This window comes from Phallusia mammillata, chromosome 7 (genome assembly GCF_965637545.1).
Source record: "Phallusia mammillata chromosome 7, kaPhaMamm4.hap1.1, whole genome shotgun sequence".
NCBI classification, from domain to species: Eukaryota; Metazoa; Chordata; class Ascidiacea; order Phlebobranchia; family Ascidiidae; genus Phallusia; species Phallusia mammillata.
Genome location: NC_137258.1, coordinates 1575009 through 1598663, shown reverse-complemented (window position 1 = coordinate 1598663; position 23655 = coordinate 1575009). Strand labels below are relative to the sequence as shown.

Here is a 23655-nt window from a genome sequence, read left to right as displayed (position 1 = left end):
ATGTGTGGACCGTTTGCATGAAGATGTACATTTAATCGTTTCAATGATAACAAAGCTACGCATGCAAAGTTTATTTCCGCATGAATAGAAACTAAAAGTGTGATTTATTGCGAGGAGAAAGACATAGACGACCCTGCGCTCCGTGAAGGACGTATTGAATATTTGTGAAGTTGAATTCCGCTGTGCTGGGAGACCTTTGCTGTCAAAGTTTTCTACATAAAAAACACGTTATAAGTATATCAATACTCTTGAAATATTTCTGTACAATCTTTACCTTTCATTGTTACACTTGAAGTTATCACGTGATTACCTGTATATTGTCTGCGTCTTCTTTCGACAGCAGGGGGGAAGGAAAAAGTTGGGCTGTTACCATCATGCCTCGCCGTTTTCGGTCAGTGGCTGACATCATATTTGCGTGCGATTCGTGAAACTTCACATTCGGAGAGATTAAGACGTTAATTTATATGTATTTGCACAAGCTGTGAAGTCACAACCAGCAGTGGATCGAATTTTTTTAAATGTATGAAAATATCGAAGGTTGATGCACCGGGGAGGGTATGGGTCAGTGGTTCTCAAACTTTTTTATTGTCGGGGCCAAATGGTATTTTTCAAGTGTGTAGGGAGCCGCAAAAAACGAAATCTTGAGAAAATCACTAAAGATTATTACTTTGAAAGCTAAAATAGCAATGTTTGGTGGTTTTCTGAGGTCTGGTGCGAGCCGCAAAATAAGTAGTTAGGAGCCGCATGCGGCCCCAAAAAACGAGTTTGAGAACCACTGGTATAGGTTATTTCGCCGAAACGTATTCAGGTATTTTAAATTAAGACATATCGGTCACCAGCATTAAAATGGACTAAGTGGGGCAAGATGAGACAAAAATGGTTTGAAATCACTGACTTACACAGCGTTTACCGGCATTGTTTATACATATGACTAAAAATGAGAAAGCACAGACAAGTTATGTCCGTGTTCAGCAAAAATGTTTTACTTGGATAAAAGTTCTTTGGTGGTAGACCAAAATTGTCTGAAACCACTGGGTTACCGTCATTTTGTATGGGACTAAAAGTGGGGGAAAACAGACTGCTATTATTTTGTAACAAATCTTATTTTAATTTAAATCCTACATGCCCAACAACATACATGGCAGCCTGTACACCTTACCTCTGTAATACTTTTAATCCTTCGAACACTTGGCCAACTGAATCGGTCCAAAGCTTCTGATGACCCAGAAGTCCCAAACGACGCACTGTCAGGATTTTCATCTACGGAAACCAAAAGTATACGGTTAGTTTAATAAGGGACGAAGTAGGGATGGGCTGTACGAAGACACACCTACTCGTTTTCTATGTTAAAACGCAAAAAAGTAGCTTGAACAAAAATAAATGTAACTAAAGACCAAAGAAATAGTCGCCAAAGAAATATGCTCAGAAACAAACTAAATCAGTAAAAAAACATTTAACAGTTTAAACTTCGAATTTCAAGGGTGACGTTACAACTGTGATACGTGCGCGTTTGCCGAGACAGCAAAACCCCGGCAGCTGCTCTCTAGTGACACCACAGGCGCAGTTTTATCGCGTACCTGTGCTTACCTTGTCGAAGTACTCATAATTGGACGGTGCAACAACTTGAAGGAACCCATAGAGGGACAGTGGGTGGGAAGAGGCCAGTGCATAGATTTGTGCCAAGTTAAAGTTGTTATCGCTTATCACCTGTAATAAATATTATTTTATTTAAAGCACAGTCAAAAAGATATATATTTAGTATAGTTCTAACATTGCCATCTCCCAACTTGGTTATTAAAGGCAACTACTTGGGTAGAAGTGTAAGTACTAGTACTTTATGGCTAACCAAGAAAATAATATGGTTGAAAAGTAGTAAGAAAAGCAAGCAAATGTTTCAAATGGACAGTCACTTTACAAGAACATTAAAACACACAAGCATTGAGGTTAAACAAAAACCCATTACTGCATTTACACTGTTGCTTTGTGAATTATTCTTAATACATTTACCAAACATAAACATAAAAAAAACTAAATCTGCTCATAATCGTTTAAAAAAGATAATGTACTTAAATTTAGGGGAATCAATTTAGGATGAAACTCATGCTCAAACAATATTTTTAGGCATTAAACACCATTTTGTTTCAAGAAATAGTTGTTGATCAATGTCAAAACATTACTTTACATATAGTTTAACATGATCGAGTATTACATTTTTCAGACTATATGCATCAAGGGAATTAGTAGTGTTGGAATTAATTAAAATACTAACATACACTTACGTTTGCACGTTGCTTAGCATATTGGGAAAGCAAATCCGCAAATTCAGTCATTCGACTTGCTTTCAAACTTGCCAATCTAGATGTCTCCAGCACATCGCTGGCAATTTTGGTGGCTTCTACAGCAGTTGTGTGGGCATATGCTGCAAGTGCAACCAACCGCATGCAATGTTCAACGTTTTTCTCACGCGTAATGTCAGCAGCCACAAAAGATGACGACCTAGTTCTGGATAGTGTTCTGCCTGTTGATTCAAGCTTTTTGCAGTTAAAAATCAGCCGACTCTTTTCTTTGGACGGCCTGTCGCTCATTCCGGCTGTAAAACATAAGATTAGCGCCAAGACTGGCCGAAAAACTCGGCGCAAACAAAGCTAGCGAAGATTCCTTTCAGTCTCAACAAATTTTACTGAGAATTCCGCCAAAACCATTAAAACGATATTGTTCCAGTGTGACGTCATAATTGCATTTTAATTCATGTGATGTTTATGTCACTGCTTTGTTAAATTAACTGCCGTATTTACTCGATTGTAAGCCGCGGCTTATATTGTTTTTTAGCTGCCGTTTGTGCGGCTTATAATCGAGGGCGGCTTATATTTTAATTTTATACCGAAATTATTTCTACACTTAAACATTTAATTTATTTGGGGTTCAAAACATGCGTTCATGTACAGATTATACGTCGATATACGTTCTGTTGGGTACAATTATCAACGTAACTAACAAATATGGGCAAATAGTCGTGCTATGTAACAACAGAAACATGTATTATGCAACAATAGTATCTAAAATTCCAGCGTGCGGCTTACAATCGAGGGCGGCTTACATTATTTTTGTAACACCTCAACATGCGGCTTACAATCGAGGGCGGCTTATAAACGAGGGCGGCTTACAATCGAGCAAATACGGTACGTAGAAATGCTTTTACTTGATTGCAATTACACTACAAAAAATGGTGTGAAACCATTATTGCAATTTGGCATACACACTGATTGTCTTACATCAACTATCTGCTTACAGATATGACTGGCTTACTACTTTTTATACAACTGAATCTGTACATAAGATATTTAACCTACAATCCTATATCCTGCAACTTATCCTACAAAGGTTGAAGCACAATACAACTAACAAACTTACTGCTTTTGCTTAGCGCTGGTTCGCTTGGCAAAAGAAGGCAAATGGGTAGGAAAACTGTACGTTGATTAGGTCTTGCGGCACTTTATCGTCTGCGCAAGTAGGCAATGGTTGCGTTCGAAAGCCTTAAAAATGCAATTTTTAATACAAAAAAATAGTTCTCTGATTTTTGTGTGTGCAACTTAAGAGTACAATATTTAAACATTAACCAAAATTTAATATAGCTTTTGTCTTTTTATGATGTCATGATTTATTGCTAAATTGTCCAATGTAAGTTTACTTAAAGCTAGATTGTATGAACATAGCTTGACATACTTTCATGCTGTAAAAGACTTTTTTGCTTGACCAAACTGAATGCAATTCTTACATGCTTTTATTCACAAGAGTAAAATAACTGACGGAAAACTGAACAATCAGTTACACAAACGACATCTGAACTTACATTAATACAAATGAACAACACAATAACAACTGAACTTTAAAAATGAACTTACTCCTTCAAAAAAGCAAATATGTGAAACAGGATCAAACAACCCAGAGACACACTATTGTGTAACACCGGGCTGAAATATGGCAAAGCATGCCAGATCACGCGAAATACAACAGCGACACCAACGTAAATGGTTCGTCTTGTACTTAAACAAACTCCTAATCTTTACAACTTTTTGGCACGGTTCAATGTGCTATTTTAACCATATGTTATAGACCAAAAATGGGTGTTGGTGTTTACGGCACATTTGATTTACAAAGGAAACAAATTAATCGTCCCCGATGCAACACAACCGATAGTGTAAGCGCGTGAAACGATAAAAAAAACAAGAAATACGTGAACAGTGCAACTTTACGAAGAGTGGAACTTGTTTGTGGCAAGTCAGGCTGAGAGCAGTCTGTGGCGTTTCATGCGAGCCATCATACGGCGCCAGAGAGGACTGCGACGTAATGTTCTGGCGCTCAGATATCTGCCGCTCAACCCGACCCTCGCTCTGTATCGCCGGTTTTTCTCCAGCAGAGAGCTTGTTGGACGCCTCGACCACTTCGACTTTACGCGAGCACGACGGGTTGAACTTGGAATTGAAGTTGCCGCAAGTTTAATGGAGGTGGAAACGTGGGGTCGCTTTCTGGATAATTTTGGGGTCGGGGCCGTAGTGCTGTTCCCAGCCGGAGAGTTTAGGCCTTGAGCGCGTGGTGAGCACGATATCCCGTCCCCATGGTAACCCTTCTTGCATCTGCATCTGTAGGAACCGGGCGAGTTGAGACAGATGCTGTCCATCCCGCACATGTGTTGACCAGTGAGACACTCGTTTACATCTGCAGTAATCAGCATGTTTGTTAAAAAGCGTCCTTAGGCATTTTTGTGACTTTATGGAGAAACATGATTATACATGCAGTTCTACCGTGGGGAAAATACCCAACTATAGTACATAGTGATCCAAACCCTCATTGACGGTGCGTTTTAGCAAAAAATAAATTAGGCTTTCTACTCTTTAGTCACCAACTCTGAATTAACCCGGACGAGTTTGGAAACGACTCGACTTGTCAGTTCCCGAATGTAAAAACATTTGACTACAACAGCAAGTGTCATCAACGGTACAACTTTCCCATATTTTATAAGCGTTTTTTTACAATCTGACAACTTACTAAAAATATTTTTAGTAGAAGCCAATTCAGAACACGAAGATGGGAAACGACCTTGTTGACACACATAAGAGTAACTATTCTCCGCATATTGCTTTGTATTTGTGATTAATATGGTGATAGCAAAACTGGGATCGGTTCCCACAACAACCATTACATCATTGGATGTTTCCTTCATTGCCGAATAAAGTCGGTCTGGATGGAGACTTGTTTGGATGAGTCACCAAGAATCGGCCCAGCCCTTTTTTATTTATAGTTCGCTTCTGGAAAAGATTTATTGGAAGCAAACCAATAAAAACGGAAACTTGGTCGAAGTGTCTGCTCTTAGGCGTCGAAACTTGCACCAATTTACGTAAGGTTTGGTGTCTACAGTCTCAAGTAATATAACATGGGAAACTTCAATTTTGTAGATGGCCGTTTTTGCATGATTGTTTTCGAAATGTATAAATGAGTATGAGCACCATGGCTTATTTTGTGTAATGGTGTTACCCAACGTAAAATGTTAACACCTTGATAACAATGTGTAGGGGAAAATCCATGAACAACAAGTTCTTCGCAAGCGTTTGTTTTTAACCGTACAGCGCTAATGCCAAGATCCGCAGGGCTTATGTTGTGATTATGACCAATCCCATGCCGACACGTATGTTTATCGATGTCACGTGTTATCTCACCTTCGCATCGCGGCCTGGAGTCGTTGATAAGAATGAATCCTCCGGTGCACTGACACTTGTAGCCCCCTCTAGTGTTGTGACACCACCTCTGACTCTCGCAGTTGTGGATTCGCAATTTGCACTCGTTGATATCTGTGATGTTACAAACGCATGACGTGATTATTAAAAAAAAAAACAGCAACAGCAGCTAAAACTAGCAAGCGGTCAAGTACAGTTTAAGTTCTAACATTGAGTAAAAACATCACACCAATATATGTGCGTCAAATCAACGTCATCTATTCAGGGCTTCTCAAACTGTGGTACGCGATCCAAATTGGGGACGCGAAATATAACTTTGGGGTCGCGACACATCATGCGTTATTTTGTCGTTGTCACAATAAATGGTATACGTGCGTGAATTTATTGTTTAAACATCATTCACGTGTATAGGCTATATACCCACCAAGGGGTCACGTAGAAATTTATTTTCTAAAATGGGTCACAGAGCAAGAAAGTTTGAAAAACCCTGATTCAATCACAATTTTTGTTGTTTATTATCGCGGAAAAATATTGTTTTCACTTAGTTTTGTGCAAGCAGTTGTGTACTAGTCCAAAAATAGGGTTTGCTGAAAACAGGGTAATGGAAACTCCCCCATGCAATTAATCATCATGTTTTGGCATCGCATGTGCGCAAATTGGCGTAAACAAAAACTTGTGTGAACCCGGGAAATTTAATCAACAAGTTCCTTCATTGACACCTGATCGGAAAAATTTACCCAAAAAACGTATTTCCACTTACCAATGCATTTCCGTTTGTTTCTGGCGAGTTTGAATCCACTTGGACATGTACACACGGCAGTGGTGGGAGTTGAGAGGACACATTTGTGTTGGCATTTTGCTCTGAGACATGGGCTGGCTCCTGTAAGTAATAAAACGTACAAAACACTCGTCAGCAATGTTTCAATTTTTTTCATTTTGTCAGACTTACAACTAAGTTTTCTAAGTACGTTGAAAGGACAATATGTCATTGTTTTTATCTTATGCCTTTATGTTGGAGTTTAATTTATGCGCAGTATAGATTTTCTTAAATGCTGCGATGTGCGAACTGCGAACAATGTTGTTTTAACCATTTTTTCGATAAAGTTTGCAACACAAGAAAAGAAAACTTAGAAGTTTGAAAATATGAAAGATAATTAATTCCACACCATAACCACCAATGTCATGAGCATCCACAAGCGAACAAAATCAGAAATGAATGAAAACAAAGAAAAACAAACAGATCTAATCCCACTGTTACACCCGCACCAGAAATTTCTACCATTATATCAGACCTGGATGTTTTAAAACTTGGTGATGGAAATCCCATGAGCGATAGGTGTATGAAAAATCAAAGCTTCATGCGATGTTCAAAACAAATTTGGCGTTGTATGAAAATGGCGAAAATGTACTTGCGAACTAATCGGTTAACATAACGTCTTTATTTACGTCAAGGCAAAATTTATTTCATAAAATGTGAAATTTTTTGACAAAACATAAAGTTTTAGGTCAATGTATTTTGAGTTCACCCACAAATTATTTGTGTTTTGCTTTAGCAGCAAGTTGTTCTGCAACAATGTTTATTTCCACAGGCAATTTTATTTAAAACACTTCAGTCACAGGGGGAGATGATTTTAATGTTTTCCAAATATGCGGGGTTAAACAGTTCAAATCGAATTGTCGCGTTTGTAGAACGTTACGTCTGTTCGGGTTCAAAAAGGCGATGTTCTTCAGATGAACTCGACATCATGAATTTTTAATCAACCGCTTAACCTTGTTGCCAGAAGCCAGTTTGAAAGTAACCAAAAACGTTGTGTGGCTTATATGCAAAGAAAATAATCAGCAAGTCCAATTGTTCTAATTTTTTTCATTGACCTGGCCTTATTGCAATTTGCTCCGCAGATATTTTTATGATTCTACGGTCTAAGACGCGCAGCAAGTATCGTTTTTCCTGCCATTTTCCCTTAGTTTTGCGTATTACTTTAATAATGAACCAAAAAAACATAAAATCTGGACTTGTATCGCAAGTTTATACCTACAAAATTCCTTTGCTTCCGTTAAAAAGTATAAACGTAAAAACAAAGCAGATTTCACCAGCATAACTACACAGTTATACTCACCCATGCGGTGAGAGGAGTAATAGCCCGGATTATATCCCAGGGCGGCAAAAAAGCGGTTAGTAGCGGCGTTGGCGGCCGAGGTAGCCTGTCTGACCTCCCGCAGTAGGTTTGCAAGCAACGGATTCCGACTTGCAGCATGCTGTGACTGGCGCTTAATGTGGTGACTACCTGAAGAAACTCCCGGCCGCCGCTTGCCTGGAGCTCGCAGGCCGGCGGGGCGTGGTTGTGGGTGTGACCGGGTCACGTGACCGTGCGATGACGTGTTAACTGATGACGTGTTGCCGTGGGAAAGTTGCGTACTGCAGGTTTGTCCGTCAGCCATCAGTTGGAAGCCGCGACGACACGAACACGTGTAACTTCCAATTGTGTTCTTGCAGTGATGCGAACACATGTGTCTCTTCTTGCTACATTCGTTCAAGTCTGGAGAATGTTACAAAACTGTTAAGGTGAGTTACCTGGCCAAGTACCTCAATGACCACCCAAAATAAAGTGAAAAAAACACAAATACAGTAACCTTCAGTTGATCCGGACCCGTTTGGACGGGAAATTTTTCGGGATTTGGCGAAAATCCTGTTTGCCCGATGCCAATTAGTTAAAGCCTTACCAGCACATTACAAAACATTTGTACTTCGAGTTTTGTCCGAATTAGGCGAATCCGGTTTAACTAAGGTTACTTTACAATTTGATGTAAAGTTTACAAACGCAAAAATAGGGAGTTTTACTTCACTATGACTGGGCGCATGTGCTTGTACATTTTATTGTTCCCGAAAACACAAACCATTCAAAGAATTTACTTAATCATGGACTGGTTTTGGAACATAATGTTCTAAGCACTTTTATTTTACTTTGTTGACAAATTGCATCTTAAAGCCAAGGTTTGTGGCGTTTTAATTTAATCATTGTCGTAATGTCGATTCGATGCACCAAAACGGAAACCGAATTGCAACAAATGTAGTTTATAGAGATTTAAATCTGTTGTGAGTGATGACTGATGTAACATGTATATAGCGGCGGGTATATAAACGTTAAGTAATTCCAAGAAAACACGGGGAAATTAATTTTCAATGTTTATTTTGGATGTAAACTTGAGAACGGTGTTTGGTGTCACGCTTTACTTGCTTTCGATGTTGTTTTGCCAAATCGGATAAAGTTCGAGGCTCAGCAGTAACCAAAAAGTTTTAATCTCCATAACAAATTGACCGTTTTGTTATGGATATTACGTCATCTTATAAATATTATTCAGCTCAATGTGTCAAATACGTTCCAGAAGATAAAAACAAAGTACACGGGTCAAATATTTCACAACTTAATCACGATTCCGGAGTAAACTAACTTCACAAACATTTGACAAACAACAGAATTAGTGTCAAAATCTATGTACGTTACTGGTGGAGCAAACAAATTGTTTTCGCAATTTTAGACATGAAATGAATGTTATGTTTTGAGGCCACTGTGTATAATGTATTGTTTGTTTACCTTTTATTTATGGACAAACTACGTCCGGGTCGGTAAAAATACTCGTTTTCAGTTTGTTATGGTAAAACAATATTATAAAACAGCAAGTCTACAAGCACGAAATCAGTGTAATTTCTAATTGCCCTTCGAGTCAGTTGTCACGAATTACTATTGCATAAAAATATAAGCACGTAAAGCTATTGTAACTTTAAAATTAAACGTAAATTGGTTTCAGGCGTGGTTGGCGCCTAATCTGCAGGCTTATACAAAACTTTTAACTCGGTTGTGTCTGTTTTGTTACCAACTGTACAAACGCCCATCATCAACAGTTGCGTTTCGAACAACCAACTAATCTACATGGCAACTTTATTTTCCATCACTCACCTCTTCCGCAGTAGCGTCCACGCCACCCGCGCTCGCACACACACTTGCTTCCCAAGCACGTGCCGTGGATGCAAGTCTTCTTTGGGATGCAATGCTCTGAAAAAAATTTTAAATTTCAAACATACATGTTTGACAAAAAGTGCTTAACAGGCAATAAGATGCAATCGCAATGTCATCAACAGATTACAGGAATCAGCCTGTGTAACAGAGTGTTGACCGACGGATCTGACTTCACTCATCAAATACACAAAATACGCATGAACGATCAACGTCAGGCAATAAGTCGGTTATATCCGGTCAATCGTACAACGGTTGTGCTGTAATACTTCGTTGGGGACAATAAAATATATTTGATTGCTTTTGTTTGAACCACATGAACATGAGAACATCATGTAGAACTAGCGAGAATCTATAGCTCCGTTTATTATCTAGCAGTTTGCCCCTTCGACCTTGAACTTTTGTTAAAAACTTTTTGACGGGAAGGGGTCATTTGCGTGTTTATTTCCCTTAACATGTTCAAATGTTAATGAAATAAGTTAAAGTAATTCGTTAATATAAAAAATCGCAGATCGCTGTTTGCGCAAATTATATCCATTCAGATACAAAGAAAGGAAAGTCATATAAAGGTACAAACAAAATTCAGAGTCAAAAAGTTCTGATTGATTGACATTTGGTCGTGCCAAGTTTTTTTTAACGAACAGCAATTCTGTAACCTTTCAACACAGCTTTCCCATGTTATACAAAATCACTTCCTTTGTTTTAGCCAGAAGCAGAAAGGTGGCGACAAGTTTGTGTGTTGTTGCAGTGAAGTGCTTGTGGCCGCGGACAAGTGCTTGGAAGGGCAATTAAGTTGCAGAGTTACAAGCCCACTTCGCACGTGAAGTCATCACCACAGCATCACTTCACTTTGTGACCAGCAATCCAACATAACCTGTCTGCAGTGAGAGTGTGCAATGATGGCTTCGGGCCTTGGTAGAGTGGACATGAAGACTGCTTGGCAGCGGTAGCAGGAAGCTGGTCCGTCGTGTTCTCACCATCTCGCGTTTCCTGTGAAAAGCAGCGACGTCTGCGAATCTACTTTCCACTTCCACGAGGTTTTCGACCAACTTTAAACGTGAGCTTTTGTTGTGAAGCCGACATAGCACTCAAATCATCGTACCAAATTACAATTGTCTTTTGAGGTTAAAACTGAACGGGCCCAACCCTTGGGGTAACCTTTGTCGTTTTGAAGCGTATTAATACAAGTAATCCAATATGTCGGTTGCAGTCGTAAAAACCGCAAAACTTGTCAACTGTCATGGCGTGTTCTTTGGGCAATTGTTGTAAAAACGCTTCGTGCAAAGCCAATGATCTTATTTCGCCGACGTAAGATTATTTTGACTTCAATTATTTCATCAAAGCATCATTTCTAAACTGAACGTGATTTTTTCGAATTCCTGACAGCATCGAAGCATAAAGTTTTTGCGAAACGAGCAACGCTTCGTTTGCAGCACAAATCAAGCGGACATTAATTCGACAGAAATATTTCATCGAGAGAAGCTGATCGTTAGCGTTGGATCTGTCCTGTGGTCTCTACATGATTGATTGGCGTCAAATCAACGAGGTCAGATTGACCCCCGATACACAGCAGCTGCTCTTGAGCAACATACAAGTCATGAACTTCGAGTCAGTGCTAGACAGAAGACGCCAAGTCAAACCGTTGCAAGCGGCCTGAAATACCAAAATTGGCAATTTCATCGAACCGGAATATTTCCGCGATTCGGATAAAATCGGAAACTGGCTGATTGACAGTTGAAATGGAAATGTACATTCGTCCATAAGTACTTCGTGATCCGTTGGATTAACGAGTTAAAGGTGTCAATGATTTACTCGCACTTGGCTTGTAGCCAATGTAGTTTGATGATATGCAATTTGACTGAGTGCATTTGCTATGACTTCCTGTGAACTGGGAACGAAGCGGTCAGGCTTGGGAAAAATTTCATGGAATTGAACGTGTTGAATAATTAATGACCTCACCGTTACCTCCTCCCTGTAAGGTTTATGAGTTGCAAATTTGAAAATATATTCGATCAAGTATTGTGGAGAACATTTTTGTAGATTGGGTGGAAAACAACTATGTTTTATGACAGACAAGCCCAATTGGTGAAGACAAGTTCATCCTACAGGCGACGATGTTACAAAGTTTCTCCGTTTACAAGAAAAATGCCATCCGGTTCTAACGGTAAAGTATTTTCCTTATTTGGAAGCCCGTAGCGCCAACAACTGGGTCCATTAAAAAATCCGAATTGTGCACTTTCGTTTACATTGGTGAGCTATTTGTCCTGATTATAATCAATAATAATTATTGACCACGACTATTGAATTTTATTTTGCTGATATGAGTTGACAATCTTTGCAACAAATAACAAAAAGAAGATCTTCCAAAATTAATTTAGATCTATTAAACAACATTTTGCTAATTTTTGTGCAAAGGTTTAATTCGTATTGCGTTTGTACGAGTCCATCAACTTTAAGATAAAAGTAGCAAACCAACAAACATGTTTAATACAAAGATGAATGGAAATCTTTCAAAGGAACAAACATGTTACTGACTCCAGGTCAAACCGACAAAACGATACCGGTTTTATTTCCGGCTTGTCAGTGCCTGAATAGTGGACCTTAGTGAGAAAAGATGAACCACCTGCAATCCTTCAATGCTGTTTCATTTCCTTGTGAAAATAGGGACAGGAAAACAACACAGTTTCCAACTCCTGCAGTCGATATACACACCAGAGTTGCAAGCCGGGTTTGGCTTTCCAGGTTGGGTTCCGGTTCGGGCGTAAGTTTAGATAAAACCCGCTCCATTCGGGTTCGGATTTATACTCGGCATCATTTTGGCCGCATTTTCACCACTTTTCTGGGTGGATTTGAGCTTTGTTGTTGTTTTTTAAATTGTGTCCGGGTTTCGGGCTTGTACTTTCGGGTTCGACCGCCAATTTGAGGCCCACTTACAACTTTATAAACACCGTCAACAACTTGTTCAACTTTAATCGTGTGCGTTCAGAATTGACTAAACCTTTTTCTTTGAAAGACATGGCCTGAAAAATTACTTAAATGTTGATGTGATTCTCCTACTATCTATGTACTTCCTAAATAATAGGTTTTCGAACAGGTGTAACTAAGAGCCTTCAGGGCAAAACGGACATAAGTCATCCACTGAACTCGAATTAATTTTGCCAACGAGATGTTTAGAGTTAAACAAAGTTTTGTGTTCGTAGAAAATATGAAATTTTAAACAGAAATCTGTGAGATTTGCGGTTTTAACTCTTTGCGGTAAACAGCTGCCTTCAAATTTCGGGCACAGCTAAGTATTTGAATGCCTCGTTGATTTGAAACGCGCCTTGCTAAGATGAAAATTAATTCTAGTCTTGGGTGGCCAAGGCGTGATTTTCAATCTTAAACTGGTTTGACATCCTGTGTTATTAATCTGCCACGATAAATAATTTCAGTGATTTGAAGACAATTTTTTCTCTAATCCTCCGTTTTCCTCAATTTGAGGTTTGGTTCCACCGTTTTTAACTATTGCCGATTGCGCAACGCTAGAGGTTGAATAAATTTGAAACAACGGCCTAAAAAGGGAAACATTTTAACGAGCTAGTGTTTTAAAATTCTTGTTGCGTTTACAAAACGTTTATCCTGGTTCTTCGCAGGAACTTACGTATCTTAAGTGAATGTGAGCGGAATATCTCGGATAAATGGCTTGGTATGTATTTTTAGTGTCTGAAAATACACACATGCTCGGTGTATGCACTAAGAACCACTGTGAGCAACATACGATATGCACGCTCTGGCCATACACCAGTTTAATACACAACCCATATTTTTGTGTATCTTGGCATACACACAAGCTCCCTTAGTACACTGAGGATCACTGTGGGCAACATTATATGCGCACGCTGTGACCACACACCAGTTCATGTTCAGCATGGGTTTATATGTGCCTGGGCATACACACAAGCTTCCCGAGTACACTGAGAGTAACTTCGTGCGTAACATATACTAAATTTCGCAAGCACATTCTGAAAAAAGGAGAAATGAAACGTACTTGACTTCAAAGGCGACGGTCTTGCTTTTCTTGTTATTGTAACCAGTGGTTGTGGTTCAGTGGACGGAACGTCCAATGACGGCCGATGATTCCGTTTGCACGCGTGGATCTCGTTGCCACGACGACAAAGAAAATAATCGGCTGAAAGCTGGGGATGGGGGTTGTAACGTTTGTAGTTGATAGGCACAAGTTCATGCCTGCAACACAAGATACAAGTTGTATAAAATGAAGTTTTATAACTGACAAATAGGAATTATACTTAGATGTAATTTTAGAAAAATCATCGGTTTGGACAGAGTGAATTTGAACACTTCAAACACATTGGTATGTTTCAGTCTAATTTAATTCCAAGTAAAAAACATGTCGTGGCATTTCAACGTGGCAATTTCAACTGTTATCTCCTATTATATATTTTCTGAAAACTTACGCATCATGAAGAGTTTTCTGTGCTGCTCGTAAAACGTTTTTTGGGCGCAGTAAAAGTTGCAAACTGAGTCGAAATTTTCACTCGGTTTTGGGTCTTAAAGTGAAAGATTCATTTATCGTTTCTGGGTCTCAGCGTTACATGGTTTTCTGCATTTTAATCCAACATCCGGAGATTTTGTGCCCGCCGCAATGATGGACAAAACACACAAAGAGTTTAATTGTCGACTCCCCAAGGGTTTATGCAAATGAGCTGACGTAACCGCTTCATAGGTTTTCCACAATGGTCGCTTCCAAGTATCATGTTAAATGGACCAGTGCGGTTGGTTGTTGATCCCATGGGCTTAAAAACAAGACCCGTGACTTGCGTTATCTTATGCCAGGTTGGGTTCGCGAATTAGAGTTTAAATTCATGGGAGAAATAGTTTCATGTCAAGCCAAGTTGGATACAGCAACAAAGAAACTACTGACTAATATAACGGCCCAAATAGACGTAAATAGCGATAGGATATATTATTGGACAGTTTCGGAAAATGTTTAAGGCTTGCCGAAACGTTTGAATAAGAAAGAAACTACTAAAACACAGATTGCTTTTGTAAATAAGATAAAGTTATGTATAAGCTATTGCTGCCAGTCATAACATCAAGTTTATAGAGCTCTTCTGGCAAGTATTTTTATTTCGACGTTCTGTACAGGTCGCCTTCATCAGGGTAAATAACAGTGAATGCGGTGGTACAGTGCACGATAAACAAAGAAAAAAAAGAAATAAACGCAAGTGCGTTAAGATGACGTTAGTTTGTTGCACGGCTCAAAACAAAATAGATTCAAACCTCAAAAAAAAAAAAAACGAACAACAATCGTCTGGCAACACAACGCAAAACACTTGAAGCTTGCGTTCATGTTTGCCGTAAACCTCCTCACATTCAACAGTAATTGCAGAGATTTACAACAGGAGCTGTTAAAAGATTTAACTTTACGTCAAACTCGCATCTTTTCGTGGACACCTTCAATTAGATTTTGCAACCGGGCCTAACATTTAGCTGTTGGTGACGTGTTTGTTCGGCGCCTCGTAATCGTCGCTTTAGATAAGTAAGAGGGAAAACCGCTAAGTTGTGACGACACTAAACCTTGTTTATGGTGTTTTCCTTGGATGCCGCGCCCAGATGGCGAACTGACTGAACTGAGTCATTCTTGTTTTCAAGCTGACATTTCGTGAAGCAGAGTCGAAGTATTTGTCAAAACCACTTCACCACATTGTCATGTTCTATGGAACCTCTAAAGTCGCTTTAATTGCAACAACGCTTGAAGGCCGCCGTAAGAAGCTTGAGCATGACACAACTACCAGCTCCTACCGTGTAATCGTTTGCACTTACACCATAAAAAACGCTTTGCAATATTCGTGCGTAGTTTTTGAACGTGGTTTTGAAAGTTTTTTGAAAGTAATGTTATGGTTTCATTTGCTATAGATTTAAGCGAAGAACAATACAAAAAAATCTGTTTAAAAAAATTTTCAGTTTGCGTAAAACCAAACAAATTAGAGTATACTTTCTTGAGTAAAAGTGTTTTCAGTTTTCATCGACTTGTAGACTTCTGTTACATGCCTTACAACAAAGATAATTATTTCCATATACCGTCGGTGTGCGCATAAGCAAGATTTCAACTTCATAATGGAAGCAAAACTTTATGACATATAAGTGAGTTAAACCCGCTAAGCCGCCGTTCCGTACTGAACAAACAACTTGTTGAGACCAAAACAAACATCTTTACGAGCCCTGTTCTCTGTATCGGCATGTTTCTTACCTCGTAACTGTGGTCGGCCCTTCCAAGATTCCTCCCTCTACAAAAACGAACAGCACACTTAACAAATAAACACAAAACATTACGTTTTCAAGGGAAGTCTAATCAACGACAATGCTGCTAGAAAACCCTGAAAACAAGAGGCAGCAATGAAATAACTTTACGTTTAAGCAAGGCAATATATTGGGCACATCCCCTAATTGCATGAACGGTGTACAATTTCAGTTTTCGGTTTCGACACTAATACTGCACCGCACTGGCGTATAAAGCAGTTGTGAAACTCAAGCACAATTCAAACATACAACACATGTATTTATCAATCTTCCTTTGAAAGTTGCAGATTGAAACTTTATTTAAAGTAAAACTGTCTCCACTTGCAAAATTGTATGCAATAGAGATAATGGTATAAACTCTGTCTGAACAAATGAAGACTTCTTGTTTTTTTCTCACACTTATTCATAACAAGCAGTTGCATTGTCACTTGTAACTGCTCTGTCTATCTACATGAGAATAACACAACATGTTTTGCACAAAATGTGTATTAGGCCTGAGTTCCACTTGAACAATGGCCATCTCAGCTTTCCCAACACGAGCCTCTTTTCCGTTCTGGTCGTAGCAAAGCAAATAAACCCGCATCTTGCTATTTACGCCTGCGAAGTCTGCACTAAACCTTACTCACATTCTCAAGCCATTCAACACGTGAAATGATTTGTCCCCGAACAAACTGGCGTTCAACTTACACCAACCAATCTGTGGAAAGTTTGTTTTGTGCGCCGATCGCAAGGCCACGAGCTTTTTAAAGGCTCACCACCAACGGCCCCTTTTTCCCACAATTTTCTGCACTACTCTGGCAGTGAAGCAACGTGGCATAAATAACTCACAACTATAGGAATTCCTGACCAAGTCATCGACTGATATTTAAATGACGTTTTTTTGCTGCTAATGGTGTTGGTTGAAAACTGAACACGAAATTTGGGTTTGACTTGCGTGTTTATCACAACTTAACAGCCGCTCCTACGAGGTTTTGACAAGGGCGATTATTCATTAAAGCATAACGCTTTGAAGACATTTTTTGGCTTTTTTCAACATGTTCAATATTTTTCTCAAAAAAAAAATATTTCAGTGTTGCAAATACAGTCCGTCGGTTTTGCTAGGGTCAACTAAAAGTGAAGGATTGATTTGTTTTTATCAATCTACTTTTCATGCCCATTTTAAGTATTCCTAGATTTGGTTCATGAATACAAGTAGGTTTGTGTTTCGATGGGCAAATCTGTAGCCATTGAATCGCAGTTTTTGTGATGAAACTCACAACAAAAGCGCGTGTGCTGCTGTTGTTAGTGTTACACGGTTGCGCTTTTATTGCCTAATTGGGCTCCTTTTTCTCGTCGAGTTGCGGGTGGTATTTCTAAGTCGTTTGAAATCCTGGTAACCTCAAATGTTTATTAAAGCAAACAGTTCGCGGGACAAAGTCAATTGTCGGTCGTCGCTCGCAAATCAACATTTCAAGGAAACCGAATCCCTCCTAAATCGTTCTGTTTCGTCCACACAACAGCTGCCAACAGTTTAAACCAGGTATAAATAATTTAAACCAAGTTTATTGCCGATTTTTAGCAAAACTTTTAGCAGCATTGCAGCAACATATGATAAGAAAAGTCCACATGCTTTGGCCATAATTCAAAGCAAACTTTTATTTCTGAATCTGTTTTATGGTTGAGCGACCAAGTGCTATAACATGAACCACTGAGTTCTGATGCCATAGATCGTCCAACCATTTCAAATAATCCACCACTTCAAAATATCAAAGCTACACCAAAAGTCGGCAACTAAAAGCGCTAACCGAAACTTTCTAAACTAGCTGATCGACTTGAAATTCTCACTAGTGTGCTGTCATTTTATATTTCGTCTTAGTGGAGAACTGTTATATTGCATTTGTAGACTAAAACCGTATTGTTGTGATTGTAAAAATGGTCAAGGCAACTTTAGCCTACATACAAAAAAATGCATGCTTCCCAATATATTTCTGATTTACATAAGCCATGCTAAGAATGTCAAAAAATGTCCTACAAACCAATACACCATGGAATTTTCAGCTGGGGTGGAAAAAAGGAAAAAGTTTAACGTACATGTCGTACATCTATTAGTCAGTTATGGGTTTAGCTGTTGTTGTTCCAACCAAACCACAAACGTTTTTCCAATCCACGCTAGCTTGCTTCCCACGTCATTGGACAAAACTAATGTTTTTGTTCGGCTCCGTTTCCCTGCTTTTGTAAAGGCCCAACAAAATCTCGTAGGTCCAGTACGATTTAAATTCAACGTAGTTTATAAGCCAAAGATATGATACAGGTCGCAATGTACATCCTTGAAGCTAAACATAGATCCACATCACCTAAATAATGTTTGAACATAACATTTGGAAGCCAACAGCTATAATTTAATTGTGTGCAATGTTTTTGTTTTTTCAAGGCGGGTAAAATTGGCAGGGTTTACTCTAAAGTGATAAGTGTTCAATAATGCAATGAAACACAAAAGTACCACAAATTAATGCACAAGTTTCTTCGTAGCACCGATAAAAAGAGGAAAATAGTGAGATGGAGAGAAAAAGAGAAAGAGAGAGAGAAAGAGAGAGGGAGAGAAACTCGAAGCATATTTCGGATTTTAATCCAAAACTTCGCGTTTTTCATTTAATCCAACCCCGGGCAATTAAAGGTCAATGAAGCGGCAAGTGTCAATCAGACCTGTTTTGTGGCAAGGACCTCCAAAGCTCAATTTGAAGTGAGCGGGGTTTTCACTTTGTAATCGATACCCGGCGTTTCAAGCGCTTGCTCGGCCATTAGCGAAAACTGCTGTAGCTGATGCGGTCGCTAACTTACTTACAGTCGTGGTGATATGGAAACGTTTAACGTAAATTCCAGACTTCAATTCTACTTATGTATGCAGTGGTGGGATTCCAATTTTTTGTCAGCCGGTTCTATCACAAAAGTCATTTTTTGAGCCGGTTCTGTAACAAAAAGTCCATTGACAGTAACCAGTAATGCTAACCGGTTCGCTGATCTCATAAAATTTCGCGAGACGGTTCTATGGAACCGACTGAATCCCACTACTGCTTGTATGTAACATTGATGACGAACGAGTAAAAACTATTGATAGGAAACGACTGTTCCTTATTTTTAAAGCTTTTGGTGTCCGCGTGTTTGTTTATGAATACACTGTTGCTGCCAGGCATAACGTATTAACAGAATTTTTAGCTCTTCCGGCAGTTTTTTATTGTAATATGCCAACGTTTCGATGTCCCATACGAAACACCTTCATCACACGACCATCACACGACCATTGGTGCGCACTGCGTTATTTCTATCGCCTTTTTTATGTGTGTTTCGCCGCCCTTTTCGCTTTATAATAACTTGTGTTTGCATTGTATGTCATTACCCTGATGAAGGTGTTTCGTATGGGACATCGAAACGTTGGCATATTACAATAAAAAACTGCCGGAAGAGCTAAAAATTCTGTTAATGTGTTTGTTTATGTTTGGAAACATGTTGCATACTTTTATGTTTAATTTCAATCCTTTTACAAAACTTTATAAAGATTGAGATAAGAAAGCAAGTTATAAACAAAAATATGGATTTCTTAATTGATTTTAGGAAACAATCTACAAGGTTATTTTAAACATAGTGTTTTTTTGTCCTTTATAAACACATGTTTTATTTTAAATTCCTTTTTTCAAACGTGAAATTCCTTCGTAGAACAGGTGCAAAATATTTTTAGCCTCTGGACGTTTTATGCTGAAAGATGAAGTCAAGCGTCGTCAAAACGGAAACCGTTGAGCCAAGTAGCAAACATTAGGTCGGGATGATTACAGATCTGCAAATATCAAATGCTAATGTCTCAACCTTGAATAAACTTTATTTTGTCTGCCCTTTTCATCAGCTAGTTATTTGGGTGGGGTTATACTTACAAGGTCAATACTGTGTTTTTGTTGTAACTTGAAGGTCGACATTGTTAACAATGCTTCAAAACCAAGGTTAACGTTCTCACTGACTATAACTACAAGGTCAACATGATTTTTGCACACGAAATAAAAAGCAGTGTCGGAAATTCGGGAACGACAACATTCATGACGTCAACGTGACGTAAGGCGAGCTATAAATGTAATTTTGTTGTTTCATCTCCGAGATCTTCGGCAGCAGTCAACACAAGAAGGCGAATTCGGCGAATCTGGCGGTTTCACGCCCTCGACTACATTTTAACCTTTCAAACATCCAAGCAGCGCGCGGTAGAAGTACGTGATCTATCGTATATCTAACATCTTGATAATGTAACCCGCAAAAAATTGGTTTGGGCTAAATAAACACTGGTGGTTAAATTTTCCAACAAAACCCCCTTATCCCAAACAAAATTGGCTTATCTCCAGTCGAAATGTGACCACCTAAAATGTTTTAACAGGGAGGGTTGTATAAAGGTGCAGTGGCCTTAAGTGTTGAAAAACCTTACTACCTATGATGGCGTTTCGTTCTTGAAAAGTTCAAGATATTTTGTGGCATGTGTAACATTTGCGCGGTTGAAAATGTCACTGCGTTGCGTCACTGCCACTTCAAACTTCAGCTCAGCGCAAAGAAGTTGTTTTGTGATGCCAACTTAACACAATGGTTTGGTTTTAAGTAGCAGGCATCAGTTGACCGCATTGGCAAGCAGACAACTTAACTCTGTATCGGACAAAGTCTAACGATCTCGAGAAATACGATGATCTGTGTATGTCCGGAATTTCTCTGCAAACTAGAATTGCAAGCGAGTCCCAAATTGCGACCTCAACCGGCCCGAAATATTTTTTCACCAAGCTAGATCTACAAAGTGAAATTACATTTTCAAATTTAAATGTTGCCGAGTGTCAGGCCCGACTTACAACCCCAAATTATGTGTACGTCATTTTGAAAACAAAGAACAAGAAAACTTTTGTTGATGTTACAATAATCACGTGTGTACAGCTATTACCGTATAATCTACAGTTGTTTAATTACTACAGTCGTTGATCAATAGAAAAATAAAGAACCTGTTACAAGCACCCATTGCTTAACTTCAAATATTGAAAGCAATCTTGAAATACAGATAATAGCTTGATTGCAATTACTACAACGAGGAAGGTATGTTTTGAGGCGTTTGGTTAAGCGCTGTCGTAAACAGACCAAATCCAGCATCAATCAGAAATGAACTCCAAGTGGTAATTAATCTGATTTTTAACAAATGAGGATTTGTTCACTGGTTTTGACCAGAAATGTCTCGGGTTTTTCGTCGTCAACCGTGTGATTACGAGATTAAAATTCTGCCAAACAGTCTGGCCGCCGGAAGTACGGAAACCGCTAATAAATCGGCTCACTGTACGAAACATTTACCAGACAACTTTGCGATGTAATTGCCTGCTTCATCAGACAGCTGATGGCCGTTCATCGCGGTCTTGGATTAATACCAAAAGCTAAATTTAATCTTGGCTACCACGTTGGAACATACATTTTCCCACAAACCCTATTTGTGCAGGTTTTGAACAAATTCTGTCTGTAGCCAATACCAACTTAATAGTACGCAAAATGTCGGCTAAAACAATACATTTGATTGAAGACAATTATTTAGTCCATATATTATGCCTGGCGGCAACAGTTTTTATACAGTACTCAAAACATTTGAGTTTCGCAAATAATAACAAGATTAAATTAGTTATTGGCAAAGAATCAATTCAACAGGAATCAGTTTTCCCGGTTATTATGACGTCAAAATAGCCAAACAAACAATCTTTGTGCGTGTAAATATTCCACCTGTAAGACGTGAAACTATGCGAATGTTTTGCGCAAAAATATTCAATTCACGTAATGTTGTCGGGTTGCAAGCCAGAGAAGCGAAAGTATCAAAAACGAAGCAAAGAATTTCAGAGCAAATGTTTGAAACCTAAAGGTTTGATTGCGAAACGACGCGCAAAGGACAACATACTGCCTGAGAGCCTGGCCAACTTTATTCTGGAAAATGAATCTTCAAAAGGCGAAAAGATTTCGGCCGAGCAGTACGACCAATGCCTGGATGTTCTGTGTGGGAAGTTGTGTAGAAAAACACAGCTAGTGAGGATCCAGCACATACTCGGTAAATTGCGGGTTGTTTGGGTAAAATACGCGGAATTTTTGAGACCTTTAATACGACATTATTGGGGTCAAAGCCCTTCCGCAGATTTTGGAAGTCGTTGTGACCGAGTTCCTTTGATGTTGTATTGAATAGCGGGGGCTATTTATAGAACTATAATCATGTGACATTGTTTTACCGGCGCAAATCAGTTATTAAAACCATGATTTGGGGGTATCTTTAATTGTACGAACCGATTGTTAAAAACACTTCCAGATTAAAGAGGGCTATAGTAGTACAATGTTTTTGTGCATTCTCTTTATTATAAGGTTGATTACTTTTTACAAAATTTCAGGCATTGATACTAGTTACGTAAGCTTCAATATTCGTATTTTTGATTCCAATACTTTGTGTTTTCTTGTCTGAAAATATATAATAAGGCTGGTCACTAAGTGAGTTTATTACATATGCGTAACATTTAATTTTATATCGGACATTTAAGTTACAAAATCTTCGCATCAGAAAAGATAAAAGATGTTCGTGACAATATCATGAGGTTATATGTGTCATTAAACTACAGGCATTGCAAAACGGCCCCCTACGCCGACCAAGCAAGACAGAACACAACCACAAGACAACAAGACCTCCGTAGAGAAACCTACAAAAACACACGACGAACCAAAAGCACAAGGTCAAGTTTCCTGTCAGAAAAAAGTAACATCTGTAGGTTTAGAACCACGCAGTGTAGCAGATGTGGCAACACACGCCTTCACTGTGGTTCGACTTGATTCGACGACACCAGAAGTCCAAAAAGTCGGCGATTCGTACAGAGAAATAGTTCCCTACACAATTTACCGACCAAGGACCAGAACTGAGAAACAGAAATACAACAACGAGCCACAATCGAACAATGTTATTGACAGATCGCTTGCTCACACTGCGGCCAGTTGCGTCAAACTGCGTTTTTAATGTCGTTCAGTAAAGAGTGCTTAAGACAAGAGCGCAGTGAGCGTGAAAAGATGGACAGCACTTACATAACCTTTATTAGGGTGTGTCGTACCGTTGATGGGAAATGGGGTACAGCATTTTTTTCAGTTTTGAAACTATTTAACTTACAACCAAATAAACCGAAAATTACTATGGTACATACCTCGTGGACGTCGTTGTTATGCGAAAGAGCAGCTTTTAAAAGTATTTAAATGTGTTTTATTCTTTGTTATGGTTATATTCTAAAACGTAAATATTGCGTTTTCAGGCAGAAACTTTTGTTGTTGTTTGGTAGTTTAGGGAACTGGTTAATACGTGGCATTTAATAGAATATTTTTTTAAATAGGTACAGGAATTACTAACCTAATAAATTTATTTACTTTTTGCCCTAGATCTGTTTGTACTGTATTTTGCTCCTTGGCGATTGCCCACTGCAAATCACGATATAACAAGAATCCACTGAGCGTCGGATACCACCGCAGACTAGATTTTTCTAGCCTGCGCTTTGTCACATGGGAATGCTTGGTGACCGGCTGATTCGGTATAACTCCTTCAATAGGCCTGGCGTACTATATGA

General features: G+C 38.9%; 2 protein-coding genes across 2 annotated transcripts; both read right to left on the bottom strand.

Annotated features, from left to right (window-relative positions):
- Positions 1-56: 56 nt before the first annotated feature.
- LOC145237441 (uncharacterized) lies at positions 57-2717 on the bottom strand. The gene is made up of 5 exons (XM_080100297.1): positions 2280-2717; positions 1578-1707; positions 1160-1260; positions 311-430; positions 57-212 (listed from the first exon to the last, which is right to left on the bottom strand). Exons 1-5 carry the CDS (start codon positions 2583-2585, stop codon positions 105-107), a joined length of 765 nt encoding a protein of 254 aa, XP_079956423.1. The 5' UTR covers positions 2586-2717; the 3' UTR covers positions 57-104.
- A 1063-nt stretch (positions 2718-3780) lies between these two features.
- On the bottom strand, positions 3781-16110 carry LOC145239488 (uncharacterized). Its single transcript, XM_080102820.1, has 7 exons — positions 15996-16110; positions 13773-13969; positions 9689-9784; positions 7850-8269; positions 6493-6612; positions 5715-5846; positions 3781-4716 (listed from the first exon to the last, which is right to left on the bottom strand). Exons 1-7 carry the CDS (start codon positions 16073-16075, stop codon positions 4280-4282), a joined length of 1482 nt encoding a protein of 493 aa, XP_079958946.1. The 5' UTR covers positions 16076-16110; the 3' UTR covers positions 3781-4279.
- Between the last annotated feature and the right edge of the window lie 7545 nt (positions 16111-23655).

What these genes read in the sequence shown, in the direction of transcription:
- LOC145237441 (XM_080100297.1), bottom strand. Translation starts at nt 2,585, where the DNA reads ATGAGCGACAGGCCGTCCAAAGAAAAGAGTCGGCTGATTTTTAACTGC. An exon ending in ATGCTAAGCAACGTGCAAAC is followed by an intron (nt 1,708 to 2,279) that starts GTAAGTGTATGT and finishes TATTTATTACAG; the next exon opens with GTGATAAGCGATAACAACTT. An exon ending in GGATTAAAAGTATTACAGAG is followed by an intron (nt 431 to 1,159) that starts GTAAGGTGTACA and finishes CCGAATGTGAAG; the next exon opens with TTTCACGAATCGCACGCAAA.
- LOC145239488 (XM_080102820.1), bottom strand. Translation starts at nt 16,075, where the DNA reads ATGTTTTGTGTTTATTTGTTAAGTGTGCTGTTCGTTTTTGTAGAGGGA. An exon ending in GGGCCGACCACAGTTACGAG is followed by an intron (nt 13,970 to 15,995) that starts GTAAGAAACATG and finishes CTTGTGTTGCAG; the next exon opens with GCATGAACTTGTGCCTATCA. An exon ending in TGGACGCTACTGCGGAAGAG is followed by an intron (nt 8,270 to 9,688) that starts GTGAGTGATGGA and finishes AACATTCTCCAG; the next exon opens with ACTTGAACGAATGTAGCAAG.